Source organism: Phalacrocorax carbo, chromosome 16 (assembly GCF_963921805.1).
Source record: "Phalacrocorax carbo chromosome 16, bPhaCar2.1, whole genome shotgun sequence".
NCBI classification, from domain to species: Eukaryota; Metazoa; Chordata; class Aves; order Suliformes; family Phalacrocoracidae; genus Phalacrocorax; species Phalacrocorax carbo.
This window is the reverse complement of record NC_087528.1, coordinates 8553497-8573287: the sequence shown is the minus strand read 5'-3', so window position 1 is coordinate 8573287 and position 19791 is coordinate 8553497. Positions and strand designations below refer to the sequence as shown.

At 59.5% G+C, this 19791-nt stretch overlaps 1 protein-coding gene and 1 long non-coding RNA gene across 3 annotated transcripts in view; both read right to left on the bottom strand.

Annotated features, from left to right (window-relative positions):
• Positions 1-7547, bottom strand: part of SLC38A10 (solute carrier family 38 member 10) — a 38588-nt gene extending 31041 nt beyond the window's left edge. The window contains exons 1-4 of one of the 2 annotated variants that reach the window (XM_064467272.1): positions 7351-7547; positions 5937-6054; positions 2403-2448; positions 395-488 (exon numbers count right to left, since the gene is read on the bottom strand). In XM_064467272.1, coding sequence (XP_064323342.1) covers positions 395-488; positions 2403-2448; positions 5937-6054; positions 7351-7455 — 363 coding nt within the window. In that variant the 5' untranslated portion in view covers positions 7456-7547. The remainder of the gene's footprint in view (positions 1-394; positions 489-2402; positions 2449-5936; positions 6055-7350) is intronic. The other variant, XM_064467273.1, reaches the window with a different exon arrangement.
• Positions 7548-12366: 4819 nt separating this feature from the next.
• Positions 12367-19429, bottom strand: LOC135315924 (uncharacterized). Its single transcript, XR_010375416.1, has 3 exons — positions 19249-19429; positions 13105-18237; positions 12367-12517 (listed from the first exon to the last, which is right to left on the bottom strand). It is a non-coding gene; the product is annotated as an uncharacterized LOC135315924 (long non-coding RNA).
• Positions 19430-19791: the final 362 nt, after the last annotated feature.

The following is a 19791-nucleotide window of genomic DNA, read 5'->3' as shown; positions in this document are numbered from 1 at the left end:
AGGGGGTGAGAGCTCAGACAGAGGAACTGTCTGTCACTACCCATTAGGGGCAGAAATTAACACAGAAAGCATCATCTCCTCCAGGAATCTGCTCCAAAATTAATAGAGACCAAGTTAAAAAGAATTCCTTTGTTGGAAGTGCCTTATTGGAGGTTTTACACATCTGATTGTTCACCATATGTCTGGGCATCCATGGCTTCACAGAGCTGAACACTCTGTGCACAAGGCATGCCATTAAAGCTCTCCACAAGATGACCCCACAACACCTCGTGGGCTGCTGAGCACACTACTAAGGCAGGATGCTCTTTGCTGTTATCTAAAGCGCACACAGCTCGATGCAAGAATTGGGATCACTGTCTGCATTGTGGATGTGATGCAGCGAGGATTTATTTACCTGAAATCCAAGCAGCCGGGCAAAGAAATTGGACCCCAAATCACCAATGACAACATAGAAAGCAATGCAAGTTCCCAGCATCAGCCCAATCATGCTGCAAAAAACAACAAAATACACACAGGTTAGGAGGCTAAAGCCGGAGCCCCGGAACGCAGCCCCCGCTCCAGGGCAGGTGTGTGTCAGCAGCCGCATTCCCAGCGGATTTGAATTCTGCACAGCCCTCGTGAGAGGACGAGGCTTTGTTAATGCTAAAGCTACCTTAGAAACACCTGGAGACACCGCCTGGGACTGCTGTAACTGAGCCCGCGGCGATGGGGCCCCCACTGACGATGGGTGAGCGAGAACGCTGCTACCTGCCCTGCGTGGAGCAGCGCTACAGTTCATACTCTGGGAGCAAGAGACATCCTGCAAACCCTGCAGCTGCTGGTGGAGGATTAAGACAAAGGTTTACCACCAACAAGGTGTCAAGGGCTACACCCTGAACACAACCACAACAGCTGAAGATTGCTTAGGATTCCACTGCACTCGCCGTTGACCAAGGAACATCCAGAAGAGTTAAACAGCTAAAAGGGTACATTTAAAGTGACTTAAAATCTTGTGCAGCCACTTGCTTGTGTTCAGAGGTAGAGCAGCCTCAGCATGCCTTGCTTCAGTGTTCATCTACCCCCTAACACAGCTTTCTGGCCTTCCGTGCTAGAGACAAGCCCCAGATTTTGTTGAACCCACACTGAAAAACATGTTTGGCCACCAGTAATAAAGTAGGTTTTCTGTCGATAGGGATACAGCAGGCTGCGAGCTCACTCTCACAGCCATATGAGCAGGCTGCGCATCGCTACTGGTGCTAGAGGGGAGGACCACGCTTTTATCCTCAGGCTTGTGAAGGGCAGGCGACCAGTTCTGCATTCAGCCCTAGTAAAATAAAAACCAGAGAACCCATGCATGGGTTGAACTGCTCTTTGGAGCCACAGGAAAATCAGGCCTTGGAGACGGCAAGAACTCCTTTTTTCCCTCAGAAAAATGTTTAAAAGAATCAGCAAGAGGTTCTCTCAGCCCCACGCCCCGCAGCAGGGGCCTACTGTGAAAGTCTCGATACCAAATCAGCTCCCAAACTTCTTTCCACAAAATGGACCACACTTTAATGAAAAGATTGTCTTATGAACTGCTTCTCCTCCCATTCATGATTGCATGGACCACTTTCCCTCCCAGTTCCAATTATATAACATCCCTGTGGCAATTACAGCAATTGCTTGCACAGACAAGTAACATCTGAGAAATATTCTGTGTATTTTTGGTGTTCTGCAGCAGTTTGCAGCTGGGAAGAGGGAAGGAGCCAGCACCACCGACTGGCCTGGGCTCAAGACGCCTCCACCAAAGAATATCTGCTGGAAAAAGCAGTGCTGTAATGATGTCCCATCGCCCATCACAACTGCTGAACGAGACCTGCGGGGGAGCTTCTCCTTGGATCGGAGTCATCAGAGGAACCACAGTCTGTCCCAAAATGGAGACAGGATTTCCCCCCCAAGGCATCTCCTGATGCCTGGCGTCTCACAGAGGAAAGTGGCACCCGCTGTGAGGAGCAGGCAGGACCAGAGCAGCTAAAGGGTGGATCTGAGGTACTGAATGCTCTCCCTCCCACTAACTCACGGCAGTCTTGGCAGGGATTTCACCCCTGGAAAACATCCACAAGTGACATGCCCATGATTTCATCGCGCACGCAGCAGAGCGGGAGATGAGTTCATTCCCCAGCTTCTGTGCTCCCACTATCTGGAAAGTGCTCCTGTCCCCACTCAGGAATGGGTGGGACATGCTGAAGGCAACACCTGCGAGCTGTGCTTAGGGGATCTCACTTCTGCTCTTGTTCAAATCCTAGGTGGCAAGGAAGACTTCTGGGACCAGAGGAGGCAGGAGATAAGAAACGAGAGTGCAGCAAGTCCACAAGAGGCTACAGAGCAGTATGTTTCATTAAAGAAAACCAAACCAGTCAAGCTTTAAATAAGTAGCAGATTACCTTGTTTCCACCAACATTTTTCCTGCTTTTCCATAGGCATGAAATGCTGGCATAAGAGGGAAAAAAAAAGTTATAGTTAGTCAAAGAAAGGTGCATAACGTGGCACACACGAGTTTGGCATTAAACAACAGTGACAGAGGGCAGTGCGGCAGCAACCCACCGGTGTTGCAATTTGGGGCTGCTTCCCTTGCCCGCCTGCCCACTTTCTTTTCAGACATGCCCTCCACAAACTGAAAACCACATAAGACAGAAACAAAGATGAGGAAGAGATAGAAAGCAGGTTCCTTTTCTTTTTCCTATTTAAAAAAAAAAGTGGTGTGAAGTAGCAATCACACATGGCAACCATTAAAAGAAAGTCAGCGCGGAAGAGAAAATATGCATGTATAAGATGCTGTGTGGCAAAAAGTTACTGCAGTGCAAAATTTCAATCAAACTCTCATTTTTATTTTTATCTTCCCACTCTAACTGAACCGCCTGACGTTGCTGGATGGGAGATCTGAGATGGTGCCCAGAACGTTCAATCCCATACCCAGAATACCCAGTACTCACAACCCACACCAAAGGGCTGCTGCCAAGAGACTTTTTTTTTTCCCCTCCCATACTTGGGTTGTAGCTTGTAGCAGAAAATGATCAGTAGTCTTTAAATCATTGTGTTTTTTCTTAAAAAAAGAATGCCAAGAAAACTCCGCTTGTATTTTTAGATCTTACTGGCTAGAATGGGAATTGAGACCTCCAGTTCCAAGCACAGACCACGTTGCCCAGTTCTGTCAGTCTTTAAATGCAGAGGTCCAACATGAAAACCACCACCCTGGACTCCCCTTTGGCTTCTCTCAAGGTACAGCATACATTCCTGGAGGCCACCAGAAAACAAACTTTATCCACTTCTGGAAGCATATTCTGCTATTCTAAATATTAACTTACAAACTCTGATTTCTTTGGACTCTGCTTGAGCTAAAAAATTAAGGAAACAAGATGTTCTCCCACAGAAGGAGAATAAAAAAGCATGGCAGCAGACCCACAGCAGAAAAAAACGGAGCTGTTATGTGGGGTAGCGCTGAAAATAGCCGATGGCTCGGTGACCGACCGGGTGGAACAGCCGCCACGAGGTGTGCTGCCTGAGTGCGAAGCGTGGCCACACCACTTTGACCTCCAGCTCTCACCTCCTCTGGGAACTCCTGATGATAAGAGGAAAAGGCAAAGCCCTTGGGGTGTTCAGTCACACAGCCAAAGGGCCAGGGATGAGGGAGAGTGGAACCAGCAAGAGCAAAACATCCCTCCTGGAGACTGGAGGTCATTAACAAGCCATGCTCCAGAAGGGCTGCTGCACTGCTCCTGCAAGCTGCTTTTTTACATCTCTCAGAAAGGTGGGTGCCTCCAGATAACAGCTCAAACTACTGGCAAGAGCCCAGGCCAGAGATGCTGAGAAACAACCAGTCTCTTTGGCTGTTCTGAAGTGATGTTCTAATGAGAACCAGCCTTCAAACGTTATGCCAGATGTCCCCATCTGGGGACACTGGACAAATTCGATCCTTTATCTTCTCATGGAGGAAGGAGATGACGACTGTAAAATAAATTGTGCAGTCAAGCATCTTTGGAATGGGATTTTTAGATGCCTAACAAGCTGGGCAGAGTTCAGTCTGCTCAGTAATTACAGAAGCCCTTTTAATCCAAGTGTGGTTACTAGAACAGGCGACCTGCGTTTCAGCGCTTTTCTCTGCGGGGAGCGGAGCCGAGCTGCCTCCCAGGGGTGCAGTGCGCTGCTGACAGGGTCAGTACCCAGTACAGGTAGTCTGCAAAGACCCAGGCTGCTTTCAGCAGCTGTAAGGGGAGGCATTCACTCATCTCCTGGCTAAAGGCTGTCTAGGAACTGCACCCTGCTTCCCTTCTCGTCCACACATCTGCCTAAGGCCCTTCCCTTCCACGCAGTGCAGAACAGCAGTGAAGGGCAAAGTATTTTTAATACCCAACCCCTTCAGGCACAGAGCGCTGCTGAGTGAAGACGTCTGGGCTCGATATCAGCCTGTTACAACCCTGGCTTTTTTGTAGCTGTAACGCTCGCTCTCAATGCTCCTCCGGAAGGGACTGGCTGACTGAAGTTAATTTGCAAAACTTTCTTACATCTTTCAGCGCTGCCAAAGCCTCCCACAGAATCAGCCGCAGGAGCTGCCAGGATCTCTCGCAGATGTACCAGGGCACAAGCCCACGGTGACAAAGGCTGTCTGTGTGGAGCTGCTCAACCTTGATGCATTAGGAGGCATTATAGGAGCACTGCCTTTCCTCTCAGGGCTGTCCCTCCCGGTGGCACCTCTCCCAGGGCAGACGCATTTCTTTCAGCAAAAGCGTTTGCATGCCAGGAAGTTTAGAAGCATTACTGGCCCTCTGTGTATTCGAGCCCCTTGGCTTCAGAAAGTGCAGAGGATCCCTTCTTCCCGGGAGACGCTCCAAGGTGGAGGGGACACTCTGTACTTCGGGGAAGTGGCACACAAAGACGTGTTGTAAGGGGATGGGGAGAGGCAACCCAAGCAGCTGGGCTGCAAGTGGCAGGGCCAAGTCGGATGCTACCTGGGGGTTCCCCCTTCCCTCCAGCATCCCAGGCACAACCTCCGAGACCACAGACCTTCTTATCTTTGCCACTTCTAGTGGATATAACTTGGCAGAAGCCAAGACGTGCAGCCCGGCGGCAACATCTTGGGCACTCTGAGGATTGAAGAAACCTCTCTGTCAACAACAGGGTCAGTGAGCGAGCCACGCTTTTCATTAGCTCTTTTACCAACAGCAATACCAGCCAACTCTCTCCTCTCTGACAGAAATAAGGGAAATGGAATAAAAGACGACTTTTCCTCTCATTTCACATGCCAACGGAGAGGACTGGAATGCGACCACCTCCTCCTGCCCCCCAAGTCGGTCAGAATCAGAAGAGAGGTCACAAGCAGGGGCCAACCCTGGCGCCAGCGCAGAGGCGACGAGCTCCGAGGAAGAGGGCTGGCAGGCTCTGCCAAAAACCCACACATGAATCTTGCAGATGTTTTTATTTTCTTGGCCGCTTGGAACCTTGCGCGCTGTTTCCTCTCCACTCTGCCATAAACGCGCACACAGCTCGGATCCAGGCAGCCTAAACTCCATGCCAGGCTCTCCGCTGGCAGAACCCGATGTCCTCGGCAGCACACTGGGTGGGGAAGCTCGCGGCTTTTGTGCCGAGACCAATAATTTACACCAGACACCCGCTTCGCCAGCTCCTGAAAACTTGGGTTTTGATCAGTCAGTGCTGCATCTCCTCCCCTGCCCTGCAGAGTCAAAACAATTCTGCGCCTATTAACTTCACTGTCAAGAGCAGAATTAAACCCTTGCGCTCCCCCAGGGACATGGGGCAGGAGGGAGAGACTGACAGAGGAAAACAACACAAATTGAAAACTACATCAAGAAATCATTTGCTATTCCAACAATATCAGTATGAAAGTTGTAAATTAAGAGGTCAAAGTAAAACCACAGTTAAAAAAAAAACAAAAACCAAGCCCTAGAGCTAAAAATTCTCACCGAGGCCAGGGTAGGTCCTGCGCTTGCTGAGATTGGCTGATTTCACCAAGAACATGCAGGATTGATGAGTCATCCAAGAACAGAAAATCAGCAGCAGAGCTCCCAGGACAATGCCGCACTGAAATGGGAGAAGAAGGGGGAAGAGACAAGCACAAGACGGAAAGGCAGTCGTTCCACACAGCCTTATTGCTGTCCCTTATCACCTTTAGGCTCCCTCGCATATTTCCAGCCACACTTTTGCCTGTTAAGGGAGTTCCCTCGACTTCAGAGCAGCCAGGAAAAACATGACGTACGAGCTCAGTTTTAGTCTCTCCGCAGCCCAAGGACAACACGGAGCAGCCACCTGTTTCCCACAGCTTCCAGCTGCACCAATTTAAGTACCGAAACTGGGAGCCATTTGTGGAGCAGAACTTCCACAGCTCCCCTTGTTCATCCCCCAGCACTCAGCAGGGTCACACAGAGCAAAGACAGACCACTCCTAACCCCAAGGGGCAAATGCTGCTGTAAACTTATTTAAAAATAACTATTTGATGGTGCAAACTAATTCCCAAGTTCACTACCCATGCTGTCCTGCCTTGCTGTTTCACACATTTGCGATGTTAGTCGCTGGACACCTTTTAGGCAGGTGACTTTAAACAGGCACAGGTGATGCCAGATCTCAATCAGAGCTGCCCTTTTTTCTGCTGTATTTAGATCTGGTGCGGCCACAGGGGCAGTGGTAGCTCTTGGAGAGGGGACACAGCTCAGCATAAGGGCTCAACAGCTGGTTTGCAAATGCCTCAGAGCTGACCCCTGTTTACCATATGAATAAATTACTCAAATTTTATTCCCCCCTTTGACTCACAAGAAAGGCAGAAATGATTACTTGAAGACCTCATGACAAAGAAAATCAGGTAGTTTGGTATAAGAGATATCTGATCTCCATCTCTAGCGCTTTCTTCACTAAATGTCCTCTACCAACTGCCACTGAACCACCCTCTGAATTATGACTGAGGGCAAAGGTGCAGGTGTTGCCTTCCCTGCACCCCTTGCCTGAAGCCCAGCACCCAAAGCCCCCCACCCAAAGCCCAGCACTAGATCTTTGGGCAGATGGCACACCACTTAGCCCGCCGAGACTTCAAGCTGGTGAGAGCACAGGCGGAGACACCGGGCTCCCTCCCTTTGCGGGGGGAAACACTGACGGGCCCCCACATCTTCCCCGACCCTCCCAGTGCCTCTCACCGGTTCGAGGGCGACGGGGACACCAGCAGGACCCCCCCGTACCCGCCCATTCGGCTCGGTGAGACCCGCGGGTACCCGCTCCCGCCAGCCTCCGCCGGGCACGGCGCCGAAGGGCCAAGCGGCCGGCCCCGCCGCCCCTGGGGATGCGCCCCCAGCACCGGGAGGGCGGCCCGGGGGCCGGCGGAGCGCTCACCTGCCGGAAGCAGAAGGGCACGGTGAGGACGCTCACCCCCACGATGCTGTTCACCACGTTCATGATCAGGCCCCAGTTGGAGCCCGCCGCCGCCGCCGCCGCCATGGCCCACGTCGGGGCTTCCCCGCGGAGGGGGGCTCGGCTCACCGCCGCCCCCCGAGCCCCCAGTTGCCTCCTCAGACCCCGAGCCCCCCCAGCTGAGACTCCTCAGCCGCCCCTGCCCGCCATGCCGGGACCGGTCCCGCCCCGACCCGCCCCCGCCGCCGCCGCCGGCCCCGGCACCGGCCACAGCGGCACTTCCGGGTTCCGCTGCTCCGCTGGCGCTTCCGGGAAGTCGAAGGGCCGAGCAGCGAGATGCGTGGGACAGAGCGGCGGCCGAAGGTGTTACTCCTGCCGCCTTGGCGGACCCTGCCCGCTACTCCTGGGAGAGCTCGGGCGCGGGTGAAAGCGGGGTGTCCCCCGCGGCTGGGGTCACCCCCGGGGAGCCGAGCACACACACAGGCAGGCGTGCACACGCGTGCACACACGCACACACATGCGCACATGCCCCATGCAGGTGCGTGTAGATGCGCGTATGCAAAGGTGTGCACATGCATGCACACACACGGACGCACATACACGGGTGCACGCGCGTGCGCACGTGCACATACATGCACATGTATGCAAATGAATACACATGCACGCGCGCACACGTGTACACAGATGTGTGCCCATGAGTGCACGCACACACTCATGTGCATGCATGCGCATACACACACACACAACCCCCACAGGATCAGCAGCTTCACAGCAGTGGGTTGTTCAAAGCCCCAGGGTCCCAGGCTCTGCAGAGAGCCGAGGCCCCTTGCCCATCGCCCAGGGTGCCCCCGCCTGGGTGCACATCTGGGCATGCATCCAGCTGTGTACATGCAACGCACACAACAGGTCTGGTCCCCATCCTGACCAGATTGATCCCTGACCCCAGTGTGGTCATGGGTCTGCCTGTCCACAGTGCGTTCCCCCAGTAGCCTGCTCTCGGGGGGTCCAAGCACCCCAAAATTCCTCTCCCCAGTGGCCTCGGGGTGCCCAGATAACCACCTGTGGGTGCTGCACCCTGAGACCCGTACCGTGGCCGCACACCACAGGTGCCAACCTCCATCAGGCACACCCACATCCACAGCAGCCTCTCACCCAGCGTCCAGGGTCTCCCTGCCCACCACAGCCATCTCCCCCCAGCCCTGCCCACCTGCCTGCTTGCTCTCCATCCCCTGAGCAGGAAAAAAGAAATAAAATAAAAGGCAGGACGCAGGGGGCTCTGGACAGCTTCCCAGGGCCACGCACTGTGACAGGTCAGAACAGCGCACACCAACTGCACGCTGCCGTTGGAATGAAACACAGGGCGCTTGTATAATTTGCAGCAATTGCAATGGGTAACCACAGGAATTTGCTCTACAAAAGGTTTGCAGGGAGGTGAACACGCCTGCCTAATTCCCTCCAGGTGCCATGCGGGCTCCAGGGCCAGCAGCAGCAGCACCGGCTGCGTTTCTCTGCCTCCTGTGCTGGGGCCGTACCCATGTCCCTGCATGTCCCTGGGGTGGGATAAGGGGTCCCCTTGGGGCTGTTGCTGCCCCGGTCTGGGGGAGTCCCAGTCATGGCCTGCAGCACCCAGGCGTGGGATGTGGTACCCCGAGGTGGGATGCAGCACCCAGGCGCAGGACAGGGGGCTACAGGGGAGGGGAACCCCCATGTGCGGTGGGGATTCCCATGTGCCCCCAGGAACACACAGCGAGGTCCACATGTCCCCCCCAGAATCTGCCACAGCCACAGCCCCCAGCACAGGGCCATGCAAAGGGGGCCAGTGCACAGTGAGGTGCAAACACACGCTCACCTGCACACGTGTGCAAATGCACATGCACAGTTGCACATCTGTGCCAACACCTGCATGCCTGTGTGTGCAGGCACCCCCATACACATGTGCAAACCCAGAGACATGTATGCACACACACACACATGCCCATACATCCCTGCATGTGTGTGCATGCTATGGGGCCAGGAGCACCCCAGAGTCCTGGGGGTGCCAGTGTAGGGCTGGGGCTGGGCATCTCCCACCCATGGGTGCCCAGGCACCCCTGAGAAGAGCAGAGACAATGCCGGGTGCCCACAGCAGCCGCCAGCCAGGCCAGGAAGCGCAGGGAGAGCACCTTGCTCCCGCACAGAGGAGACATCTGCAGTGAGTTAGAGGGGAAATCATGTTTATCCAATTAGTGTTACACGGCCCCTAACTCAGCACTGGCAGAAAAAAGGGCTCAGGTGGCTTCTCTGCGTGCCGAGTGGCCACCAGCAGCCAGGAGCCCTGGCAAGTGCCGCAAGCTGGCTGTGAGCCCCTGCACTGTGGCATGGGGATGCCAGGGGAGCAGCCCCCACTCTGCTACCCCCGGGGACTCTGACCTTGTCACCAGCATGAGTGATTGAGTGCTGGCACAAGGGGACGGTGCAGCGGGGGGCACGGTGGCCTCAGTCCTTCTGCCCCAGCACTCTCCAGCACAGCAGGCACCGACATGGGGTCACCAGTGCAAGTGGAGCCACCGGTGTGGGTCACTGGGACAGGCTGGGGACAGCTCAGGCACTGCCCAGCTCCCCGCACGGTGCTGGCCGGTGCTGCCGGGACAATGTGTTTCCAATCGCCGTGTCCCCAGCCTCGCTGCAATCCAAACCACCTGCGGCAGCTCGCCTGCAACCCATCAGCTCCCAGCTGCCGAATAAATGGATCGCATGCGGCCCCACACCATGGGCTGGCCGCCGCTTGCCACAGCACTGCAGGCAGGGACAGGCAGCTGCCCCTTCCCAGGGCAAACCCAGGGCTGGTGCTACCCACAGCGCCCTAGGGCAGCCTGTGCTGGGTGGTCTCCATCCCACCCCCAGGAACACCATTGGCACGTTCATCCCCTCCAAAACCAGCCCATTCCTCTGGTGGGCCCAAGGCCTGGTGCCTGGCCACCAGAGTCCCCTTGCAGCGCCGTGGGGTAGGGGTGCTCTCCAGACCCTGAGGGGACACGGTGCCATCTGCACAGTGCAGAGCGTTAGGGGGACACAACTGGGATGCTCAGGCTGGCACCAGGGCAGCACCCCAAGTTGGTCCCAGGATCAATCCCAGGGCCCTGGGGAGCCCAAATCCTCCCCATGGTGCCAGGCTCAGCCAGGGTGAGCCCCCATCGCTCCCCTTCACCAGCAATACTGTGCACCTTGTTGGGGGGAGGACGAGGGCCCCTGACCTGGCCAACCCACCTCCATCCCCCCAAACCCACAGGGGCTCAACGTGCCACTGCTCAGTGAACGGGAAAGGGGTACGGCTGTGAAAGGGATTAAATAATTAGACAAATAAGGACTAAAATGAAGGAAAGCAGAGCTGGCTATGGCATCAGCGGTGGGGCACCCTGCAGCCACCCGCAGGAGCCGTTGTGACCGGCAATTACTGCCAGCCCAAAGGGCTCCCCATGAGCCAGCAAATATATTTATTGCTCACAATAACGACCCAATATTGCAGTAGCTGCCACGTGCTTGCTGCTGCCTCCTCCTCAGGTTATTTTATTTATCTCTTTCCCGCAGCAGCTCCCCCCCAGCACCATCCCCTCCTCCTGCTCCTGGGGCTTGTCCATGCCTGTCCTGAGGGACCATGGTTCTCTCCAGTTCCTCAGGTGCCTTCAGCTGCTCAGCCATTAATAACAGCCCAAGGCCAAATCCTGCCTCCAGTGTGAGCCAGGGTCTCTGTCCATCCATCTGTCGGGGTCCCAGCCACAGCCAGACCCTCCTGAGCAGCACCAGGGCCATTACCCCACCACAGACCTGCCAAGAGCAAGCGCAAAATTCCCCAGAAAGCACCAAAGCCCCCTTGTACCCCCAGGAGCGCAGCCAGCCACTGGCGCGAGCAGTGGGAGGGGGTGCCACTGGGATGGGGACAGGGACAACAGGGACCGCCAGCCCCGTTCAGCCAGCACAGCGCGGGGCACTGCAGCTCCAGCTGGCTCCTGGGAGCCGGTAAAGGGCAAAGCAAGGCCCCATTTGTTTTGTTAGCATGAGAGAGGAGTGAAGCTGGCGGCAGCATCTCTGCCGCGGGAGCTGCTGGGAAGCCCCAGTGGCTCAAGAGCCCTTCCTAGTCCTGCCCAATGGCCCAGATTCCTCCTGCCCGCATTTGGAGCCACGGAGGATGAACAGCCCCTGAGGGCTGCCAGAGCCACAATTACTGTAATTAGAAAAGGTGGCTTATGGCTGGCTGGGGATCCCGTGCTGTTTTTTGAAAATGCAAGCCCCCGTCCGGAGGTCCAGCAGCAGTGGGGGCTGTGCAGGGGCTGCTGCTTTGTCTGATGCTGCTCCGCAGGGGTGCACGTATCTCCATGCACGTTCACACATGTGCTCGTATGTGCACATGGTTGCTCACACACATGCACCTACTTGAGCAGAGGCATGCAGAAGCAGATTTGCAATTCTTATGGGCGATGCTGTCCCAGGAAAAGAGCCGGATTCGTCTCTGCAGGGTGGGATGTAGGGGTGGGAGCTCCCACCCACATTCCCCCATCCCACTGTCCCTTCCATGCTCACAGCTGGTATTTCTCTGCAAGGCTTCATTTCAGTGGCAGCTCCAGGTCAGGGGGCTTTGTGTCACAGCGTGCCATGGGGCTTGTATGAACCACCCCACCCCTGGTCATCCCTGTCCTCCCAGGCAGCTGCCCTGGGGCAAGGGGGGCACAGCAAGGGGACAGCAGGGTGGGGGGGCCCCAGCACAGGCTCCTGGAGGCTGGAGGAATGGGAACCCCCTTCCCAGGCTACCAGGGCAGAGCCCACCCATGATGCATGCAGAGGTAGGTACACCCGATGGTCGGCACCCCCTGTCCCCCCTCCCTGGGGGGGGGCCCAACACCCACTGCCGAGCAGCCCAGGGCTGCTCCACTCCCCGCTGCAGCCGGCCCCAATGACAGATGCCTGGCAGAGCCCAGGAACAACCCGGCAAGTATTTAAAAACATAAATTAAAACAAATTGCATTTTTATATTGCAAATAAGGGCAGTTTTATTGGTTTTATTGCATAACAACCATTAATGAAGTGCAGTTTCAGGCACCTTAATTGCTCAGAGACTAAAGTTCAATCCATATCTCCGGCGCGGGCTGGAAGCCGCCGTGTGTCATGCGAGTACCTGGCAGATTGGAAATGTAAATAAATTTATGGTCACTATTAGGAAAACGGAGGAGAGAAGCCCGACTTATCTGGGTGATTTATCCAGGAGGGAAGCAGCATGGGCGAAACAGCACAAACTATCCCGGGGGGAGGCTGTGGTGGCCCCCCCCGGTGTCACCCCGGCGTGGGACCGGGCAGCCGGTGCTCGCCGTGGGGCAGATTTCGGGGCGGGGGGTCCCCAGGCTGCGGGGAAGCTGGTGCTGCCCCGGCCGGCTGACCCCCGTGGGGCGGGGCGATGCAGAGCTCCGGCCGCGGGCGGTGGGGGCTGCAGGGGCCGAACCCGGCGCCGGCCGCGGTACCCACCCTCCCCAGCACAACACACGCGTGGGCGTGCACGGGAGGCACAGCCTCACACGCGTGTTTGCGCAACGCACACAGCGGCGTGCGGGTGCACGCAGCTCCGCAGCACCGGGGATACCCCCGCGGGGGCACACGCAGGGGCTGCACAGGGATCTACGCGCGAACGCGCAGCCACGCACACGCAGAACACGCATCACACGGACGCCCGCCCCACGCCAGCCCTGGCACCGTCACACCCGCGCGTACCATATGCGCTGAGCTGGGTCTTGCAGAGCCGAGCCTTACCGGGCCGAGCATCCCGCATCCACCCGTACCGCGCCGTGGGACCGAGCCCCGTCCCCTAGAGCGCGCGCCTAAAACGTGGGCGGGGCCGGGCGGTAGGGCCGCCCCTCCCCTGCGCGCATGAATGGGTGCGCCCCGCCCCGCTCCTTATAAGGCATCTGGCGCGGCTCTGTGGGAGGGGCATGCCCGAGTCCATCCCGCCCCTCTCGTCCCGCCCCTTCGCCGACGTCCCGCCAATCAGAGCGGCCCGCCGGGCCCCCCGCCGTCGCCGGCCTTTGTTTGTGGAGGGCGTCGGGGCCAATGGGCGCGCGTAAGGGGGAGGGGAGGGCCAATGGGCGCGCGGGGGGAGGGGCGGGGCTGGGCGGGGCCTATGGCCCGGCTCGACCACGTGCGCGCGGATCCGCCACCGCCGGGCCCGGGGACACCGAGCGGCCCCGCGACCTGCAGCTTTTGGGGACCCCCTCCGGGAGGCCCGGGTGCACCGCTCGCCCAGAGCTGCTCCCCACGCGTGGAGACGTGGCCGTGACGCCCCTCCTGTGGCACCCCCAACCCCTGCACCCTGCGGCCAGGCCAGGCTGCGTTGCCGGCGGGGCCTGCCCGGCCCTGCCGGTCTATCCCAGGGGCATGGTGCTCCGGGCACCTCCAGAACCCGCTGTGTCCCCAGCAGGGTTTGTGTCCTGTGCCCCTTGTGGGGTGCCATGTCCCCAGCAGGGTGCCGTGTGTCCCCCCGGAGAGTGCCACGTACCCAGCAGGGTGCCATGTGTCCCCCAGAGGGTGCTGTGTGTCCCCCGGAGGGTCCCTTGCCCCCAGCAGCCCCAAGCAGCCGTGCCTAGCCATGCACTATCAATGCCAGACCCTGTGTTCTGGCACCAGCTTGGCACCCTCCTGCCCTGGCAGACCCCGTGGTGCCCAGGGAGACATGGTGAGGAGCGGCCCCAGCCCCGGCTGGGACCCTCAGGCTCCATCGCAGGTATGTTATGGGTCAGGGCTGGCCCTGAGCAGACACAGCAGCGGAGGGCTAGGCTGTGCTTGGACACCTGTGGCCCCACTAGCTCACAGCAGACAGGTCCGTGGGGCCCATCGTGTTGGCGGGGGAGACTGTGGGCAGCAAAGCCAAACTGCCTGCAGCCCCGCCCCCCATGCCGCTGGATCTGCACCATGCATGGACCCCCAGGGCTGGGACTCAGAGCTACATGCCAAGTCATGTGCTGGGACCTGGCTGTGCTGAGCACCCACCGCATGGAGGGGTGCAGGAAGCTGCTTCAGTGGCTGCTGGGCAGGAGCCTCCCAAGGGGCCCAGGAAAGGCCACCTGGAAATCCCAGCCTGTGCCTGGGTTGTGTCCGGGAACCACCAGCCTCTCCTAAGCCATAAGAAATTTCCTGCTTCCTAGCTGGCCCCAGTGCCAGGCCGGCTGCAAGCCGTGCTGTAGGGCTGCCTACTGCCAGGCCACGCTTGCGGCAAAGCTGGTGTGTTAAGTCACTCCCAGTCTGGCGGTAGTGAGCACGGCTGCTTGAGACAAGCCCTTTGCTGGAAAGGTGAAGGTCACGGTCATTTTAACATCACAGGCAGCTCCTGGCTCCCGTGTTCAAGGGTTCCAATCCCCTACAGTGCTCCCGGATGCTGTTTGTCACGATGGGGCCCAGCCTCGCACCAGCCACAGCACAGCTGTTCCTGTCCAGGAGCCACGGTGGTGGCCCATGATGGCTGGAGCGAGGGGTGCTGCCCCCACTGCCGGCTTTGCAGGGCCTCAGGCTGCACTACTCATACCCCTCCTCATGTCCCCTCACCACCAGCCTCCGGCTCCGAGGCTGGCTGCCCACGAGTCTCCACCACAGTCCGAGGAGGAGCTGTTGGTCTGTCCGTCTGTGCAGGCCTGCCTATGATGCTGCCCAAACCGCAGACAGCAGCACAGCAGCAGCCAGGCAGGGGGGCAGCCCCGGTGTCACCAGGGGAGGCAGGGATGCTGGTGAGCCCCGGGATGGCACTGCCGCGCTCTCCGGCAGGCGGGGAAGCACGGGTGCATCTCCCCTGGCTCCGGGAGAGAACAAAGGAGGGTATCTGCAGCAGAGGGAGTGCCGCTGCCGGATGCGCTGCAGCGCAGCTAATCCGCCCCGCGCCCTCCTCGGGGCCCCGGCACACCCCGCTGCCACCACGGCCCTGCGGCCGGCGCACCCCCGGCACAGCCCTCCCATGGGGCCCCGTGCACCGGCTGTCCCCTGCACCAGCAGCACTGCACACTGGGGATAAGGGGCTGCTCAGCCAGGATTCGAGGGCCTGTGTGGAGCCGGGGGAGGGGACCCAGCCCAGCTCCCCCCATGGCACCATGGCCCCGGCCTGCTGCCCTTACGGCACGCACCGTTCAATCCCGCCAGGCGCACCGTCGTCGCGGTGGTATTCACCCCAGCTAATGCCACACCATAAAGGAAAAGTCTTACATTAACGACTTTTGTCACCAAAGTCATTAACATAATAGGACTTCCACATCAAAATTGAATATTAATGCTACACCCGGCTGCGGAGTGAGGCGGATAATTGCTCTAATACATTTTCCAGTAGGATTTTCACATCGCAGCAGCAATTGCATTAGCAAACCCGATTATTACCACGGCCGATACAATGGGACAGTTAATGGGAGTTAAGTTTCTTCCTTTTTCCTTGGGACCCCAGAGCAGGTGAGGCTCTGTGCCCCCCGCTGCCCCCCACCTGCAGAAGCCTCCCCGGAGCCCAGGGTGGGGGAATGACGTCCCCAGGCTGGGAGTGGAGGTGATGGCAGCGCTGAGCTGCCTCTTCCCTCCACGCCTGCAAACACGACCCTTGGTCACAGACAGCCTTGCAACATGCTGGCAAACCTGCAGCCAGCTGGAAACCTGCCTGCCCCAAGCACCAGGAGGCTGAGCCACCCACATTGTGCCGTGCCATGCCAGGCCACGCTGTGCCAAGCCGTGCTGTGCTGCAAAGCCCTTGGATGGGCCATGCAGGGGCAACAGCAGGGTCACACTGGCCGAGGGTCCCACCACGGTGGTGCTGGGGTGGCTGAGAAGAGCAGGGGGCTGCTCCAGCCCCGGCCCAGGGCTGACCTGCTCTGACTCTGCTCGGCAGCCTTGTCTCCTTTCCGAGGGGGTTCAGCAGCTCCCATGAGGATGAAGCACCAAAACATGCAGGGCATGTGCCTGCCCCTGGGTGAGCGGCTCCACACGGGCAGGCGCAGGTTCTGGTACCCTGCCAGGTCGGGGTGCCAACGTGCAGGTCACAGCCTCCTCACTGCACCCCCAAACATGCGCTTGGCCAGAGGAAGACACCCCTGTGCAGGAACAGGCAGCGCCCTGCCCGCAGCCCCTGCCTCTGTCGCTGCACCCCTTCCTTGGGGCCCTCTTGCCCACCCAAAGGTGCCCCTGTGCTCGGGGTGCTCTGCAATAGCACAGCCCCAGCCTGGCTCCTGCTGCTGGCCGCTGCGCAGCCGTGCAGGAGCACACGGGGCCGGCGATGCGGATGCTCCCGCGTGCATGCATGCACCGGCGCCGTGCGGCAAAGCCCAAGGGCCGCGGTGACGCGCGGCCCATGCACCCAGGCAGCAGCGGTGCAGGGCTGGGGGAGACGGGTGCCCTGCATGCATGCAGCAGTGGTGCAGGGCTCGGAGCCGTGCAGGGCCGATCCTGCAGCAGCTCCAGGTCTCCTGGGGGCGGTCGGGGAGGGGTGGAGAGCTCGGTCCCTCCTGCCGCCCTTTGTCTCCGGTCCCGGCGGGGCCACCCCGGGGGCGCGGACAAAGGCGGCTGTGGGGCTGTGGGGGGATGTTTACACACTGGGGATGTGCCCGGGGCGGGGATCTGCCCACGGGCGACGTATACCCACGAGAGGGGGCCTGCCCACCGTACCCAGGGATGCAGGGTCAGGGCTCGAGTATCTCCCAGCTCCACAAACCTCTTCCGACCCGGCACTGTGGGGTGGGGGGTTCCCGGCCCCTTCCCACTCCCACTCACCCCCTGGCGCTCACTGGGGGAAGGAAGAGCCTCACAGCCGCTTTTTTTTTTCTTTTTTTGGGGGGGGTTTGGGGTTTTTTGTTTTGCAGTCAAGAAACTGTTTCCGAGCGATTCCCGACCACTGGCAGCCAAACAATGCACCGGCCCCGACCCACCGCCCCGCCGGCACCCGGCACAGTTACCCCAACGCCAGGATTTGCATCGCACACTCCTGTTTGGCAACGATTCCATGCGCTGGGTTAATCCGTAATGTTATTTATCGGGCCAGAGCCCTTTCCCAGATGGAGAGGGATCCAATGGGGATGTTTTAGCGTGTTTCCCAGAGCGCGGGGATGACTGCGGGCTGTGGCTCGGAGCTGCCGTGCACATCCACAGGAGGATGCTCCCAGGGTGGTCAGGATACAGCCAGCCCCGCTCCCCGCGGCAGGTTTCCCTGGGAGAGGGGGAGCCCTGGATCCAGCCGTGGAGCTCAGCCCATGCTGGCCAGGGTGCTCGGCTCCAGCGGCTGCTTTGAAACACCACAGGGAAAATAATCGAGGAAGAAAAAGTGCACTTTGGTGGGCAGCATGCAGGGAGGGGGTATGCCGGGGCAGCAGGACAACAAAGGTCTATCCCAGGAGGGTCCCAGCACGTCCCCCCTCCCGCTCCTCACACAGATGGAGGAGAAATCTCCACTGTACCGAAGGGCCCATGGCACCACGGTGCTCACCCTGGGCTGCGCTGCTGGCACCGCGGCCTTTGCACCGCGGCTGTGGAGGATACAGGGTGTGCGCTGCCGCTGTGCACGTGAGGTCCGTGCTCACGGCGTGATCTGGCATCCCTCTGGTCCGTGTGTCTGCTTGTCGCTGTGCATCACTCCCTGCTGCGGCTGCACGTCCCTGTGCACTAGCGCATGTGCCAAGGCTGTGCCCCGCGGTGCAGCCGGCTGTCCCCGCAGTCTGTCCTTGCACCCCGTCCCCGGGGGTGTGTGAGTGCTGGGCACCATGCCGTGTCCGTGCGTCCCGGTGCGCGCAGGTCTGTCCGTGCGGTGCTGGGGCGCACTGTGGTCGCGATGCCGGAGGGTCCCCACGGGCTGTGCCGCGTCCCCCGGCCACTTGCCCTCCTAACTCGATTGTCGTCCTGGCGTAATGAATAGCTCCGTTGTAATCTAATAGCTTTTACAAGTTATTTGGATTTATTTGAGTATTTTCAATCAATTACATCCTTTTATTTCCCCCCCAAAAGAAAAGCCCGCAGTGCCCTGACGGAGACTCGCGGTTGCAGGCACTGCCGCTCCCAGTCCAACCTCAGCCTCCCCGCCGCTCCTCTGCCTCCGCCGCCTGCTCACCGCCCTGCCCATTGCATGGCCACAGGGGTGCACGGGCCCAGCTCCCCTCAGCCAGTGCAGCCCCCCTGCACCGCACGGCCCTTAAAAATTGTGCAGCCTCCCCCCAGCCTTGCACTGCGTGGCCCCCCCAGCACTGCACACACTCCCTATTGCACGGCCCCCCAGCACTGCACACCCCGCCACACACACTGCACAACCCCCCAACATTTCATCCCCCCAACTTGCACCACATGGCCCCCCAGCATTGCACCTCTACACACACTGCACAGCCCCCCAGCATTGCACAGCCCCCCAGTTTGAACCGCCTGGCCCTCTTGCATTGCACACCACCCCGGCACTGCACAGCCCCCCAGTATTGCATCCCCCTAACTTGCAGTACATGGTCCCCCCAGAATTGCACACACAACCCCCACTGCACAGCCCCCCAACACTGCACCCCCCCAGACGCTGCACAGCCCCCCAGATACTGCATACCCCACCATTCACCACATGCCCCCCCAGCATTGCACACACACACACACTGTACAGTCCCCCAATATTGCACGCCCCCACCTTCCACCGCACGGCCCCCTAGCATTGCACACACATCCCCACGCCACACAGCCCCCCAACGTCGCACACACCCCCAATATTACACCCCCCACACCTTGCACCGTATGGTCTCCCAGCATTGCACACACCCTCCAAGCCCTGCACAGCCCCCCATATCGCACACCCACCGTTGCGCCGCATGACCCCCCCCGGCATTGCGCCCCCTCCCCACTGCACGCCCCCCCACTGCAGCCCCTCCGCCCCCCGCAGACCTGCCGGCAGCGCGGTGGAGCCGGTGGGTGACTCCGGCCCGTTCCCCTCTCGCCGCCGCCTTTGATCTCCCCCGCGCCGCTCCCGGGCCTCGGGGTCCACCCGAGGGGGGGTGTGGGGAGCCTAGAAACCGCCCCCCGGCTCTCCCTCTCCCCCCCTCCCGGGGGCCGCCTTGAAACTGTGCGCGGGGCCCGTCATCGCTTTTCGCAGGGGCCGGCCAATCAGCGCCTTGTTTACACTGCGTGATTGACAGAGAGCTGGCGTGAGGCCAGCCAATCAGCATCCGGGGGCGGGGACGGGAGGGTTCGGGTTGCAGCGGCAGCAATGCAACCCCCGCTGCAACGCAACCCCCTCGCCGCGATGCACGGCGCATGCGCGCTCCACCCTCCCCTCCCATTCATCCGCCGGGCTTGAATTAGGCGCCGCCGCTCGGCGTCGCAACCCCCGCCGCGCCCTGATTGGCAGGCGGCTGGCGGGGCGCCAGCCTATTGGGAGGGCGCGCTGACGCTAGAGGGGGAGAGAGGGAGGCAGGCGGGGGGGGGGGG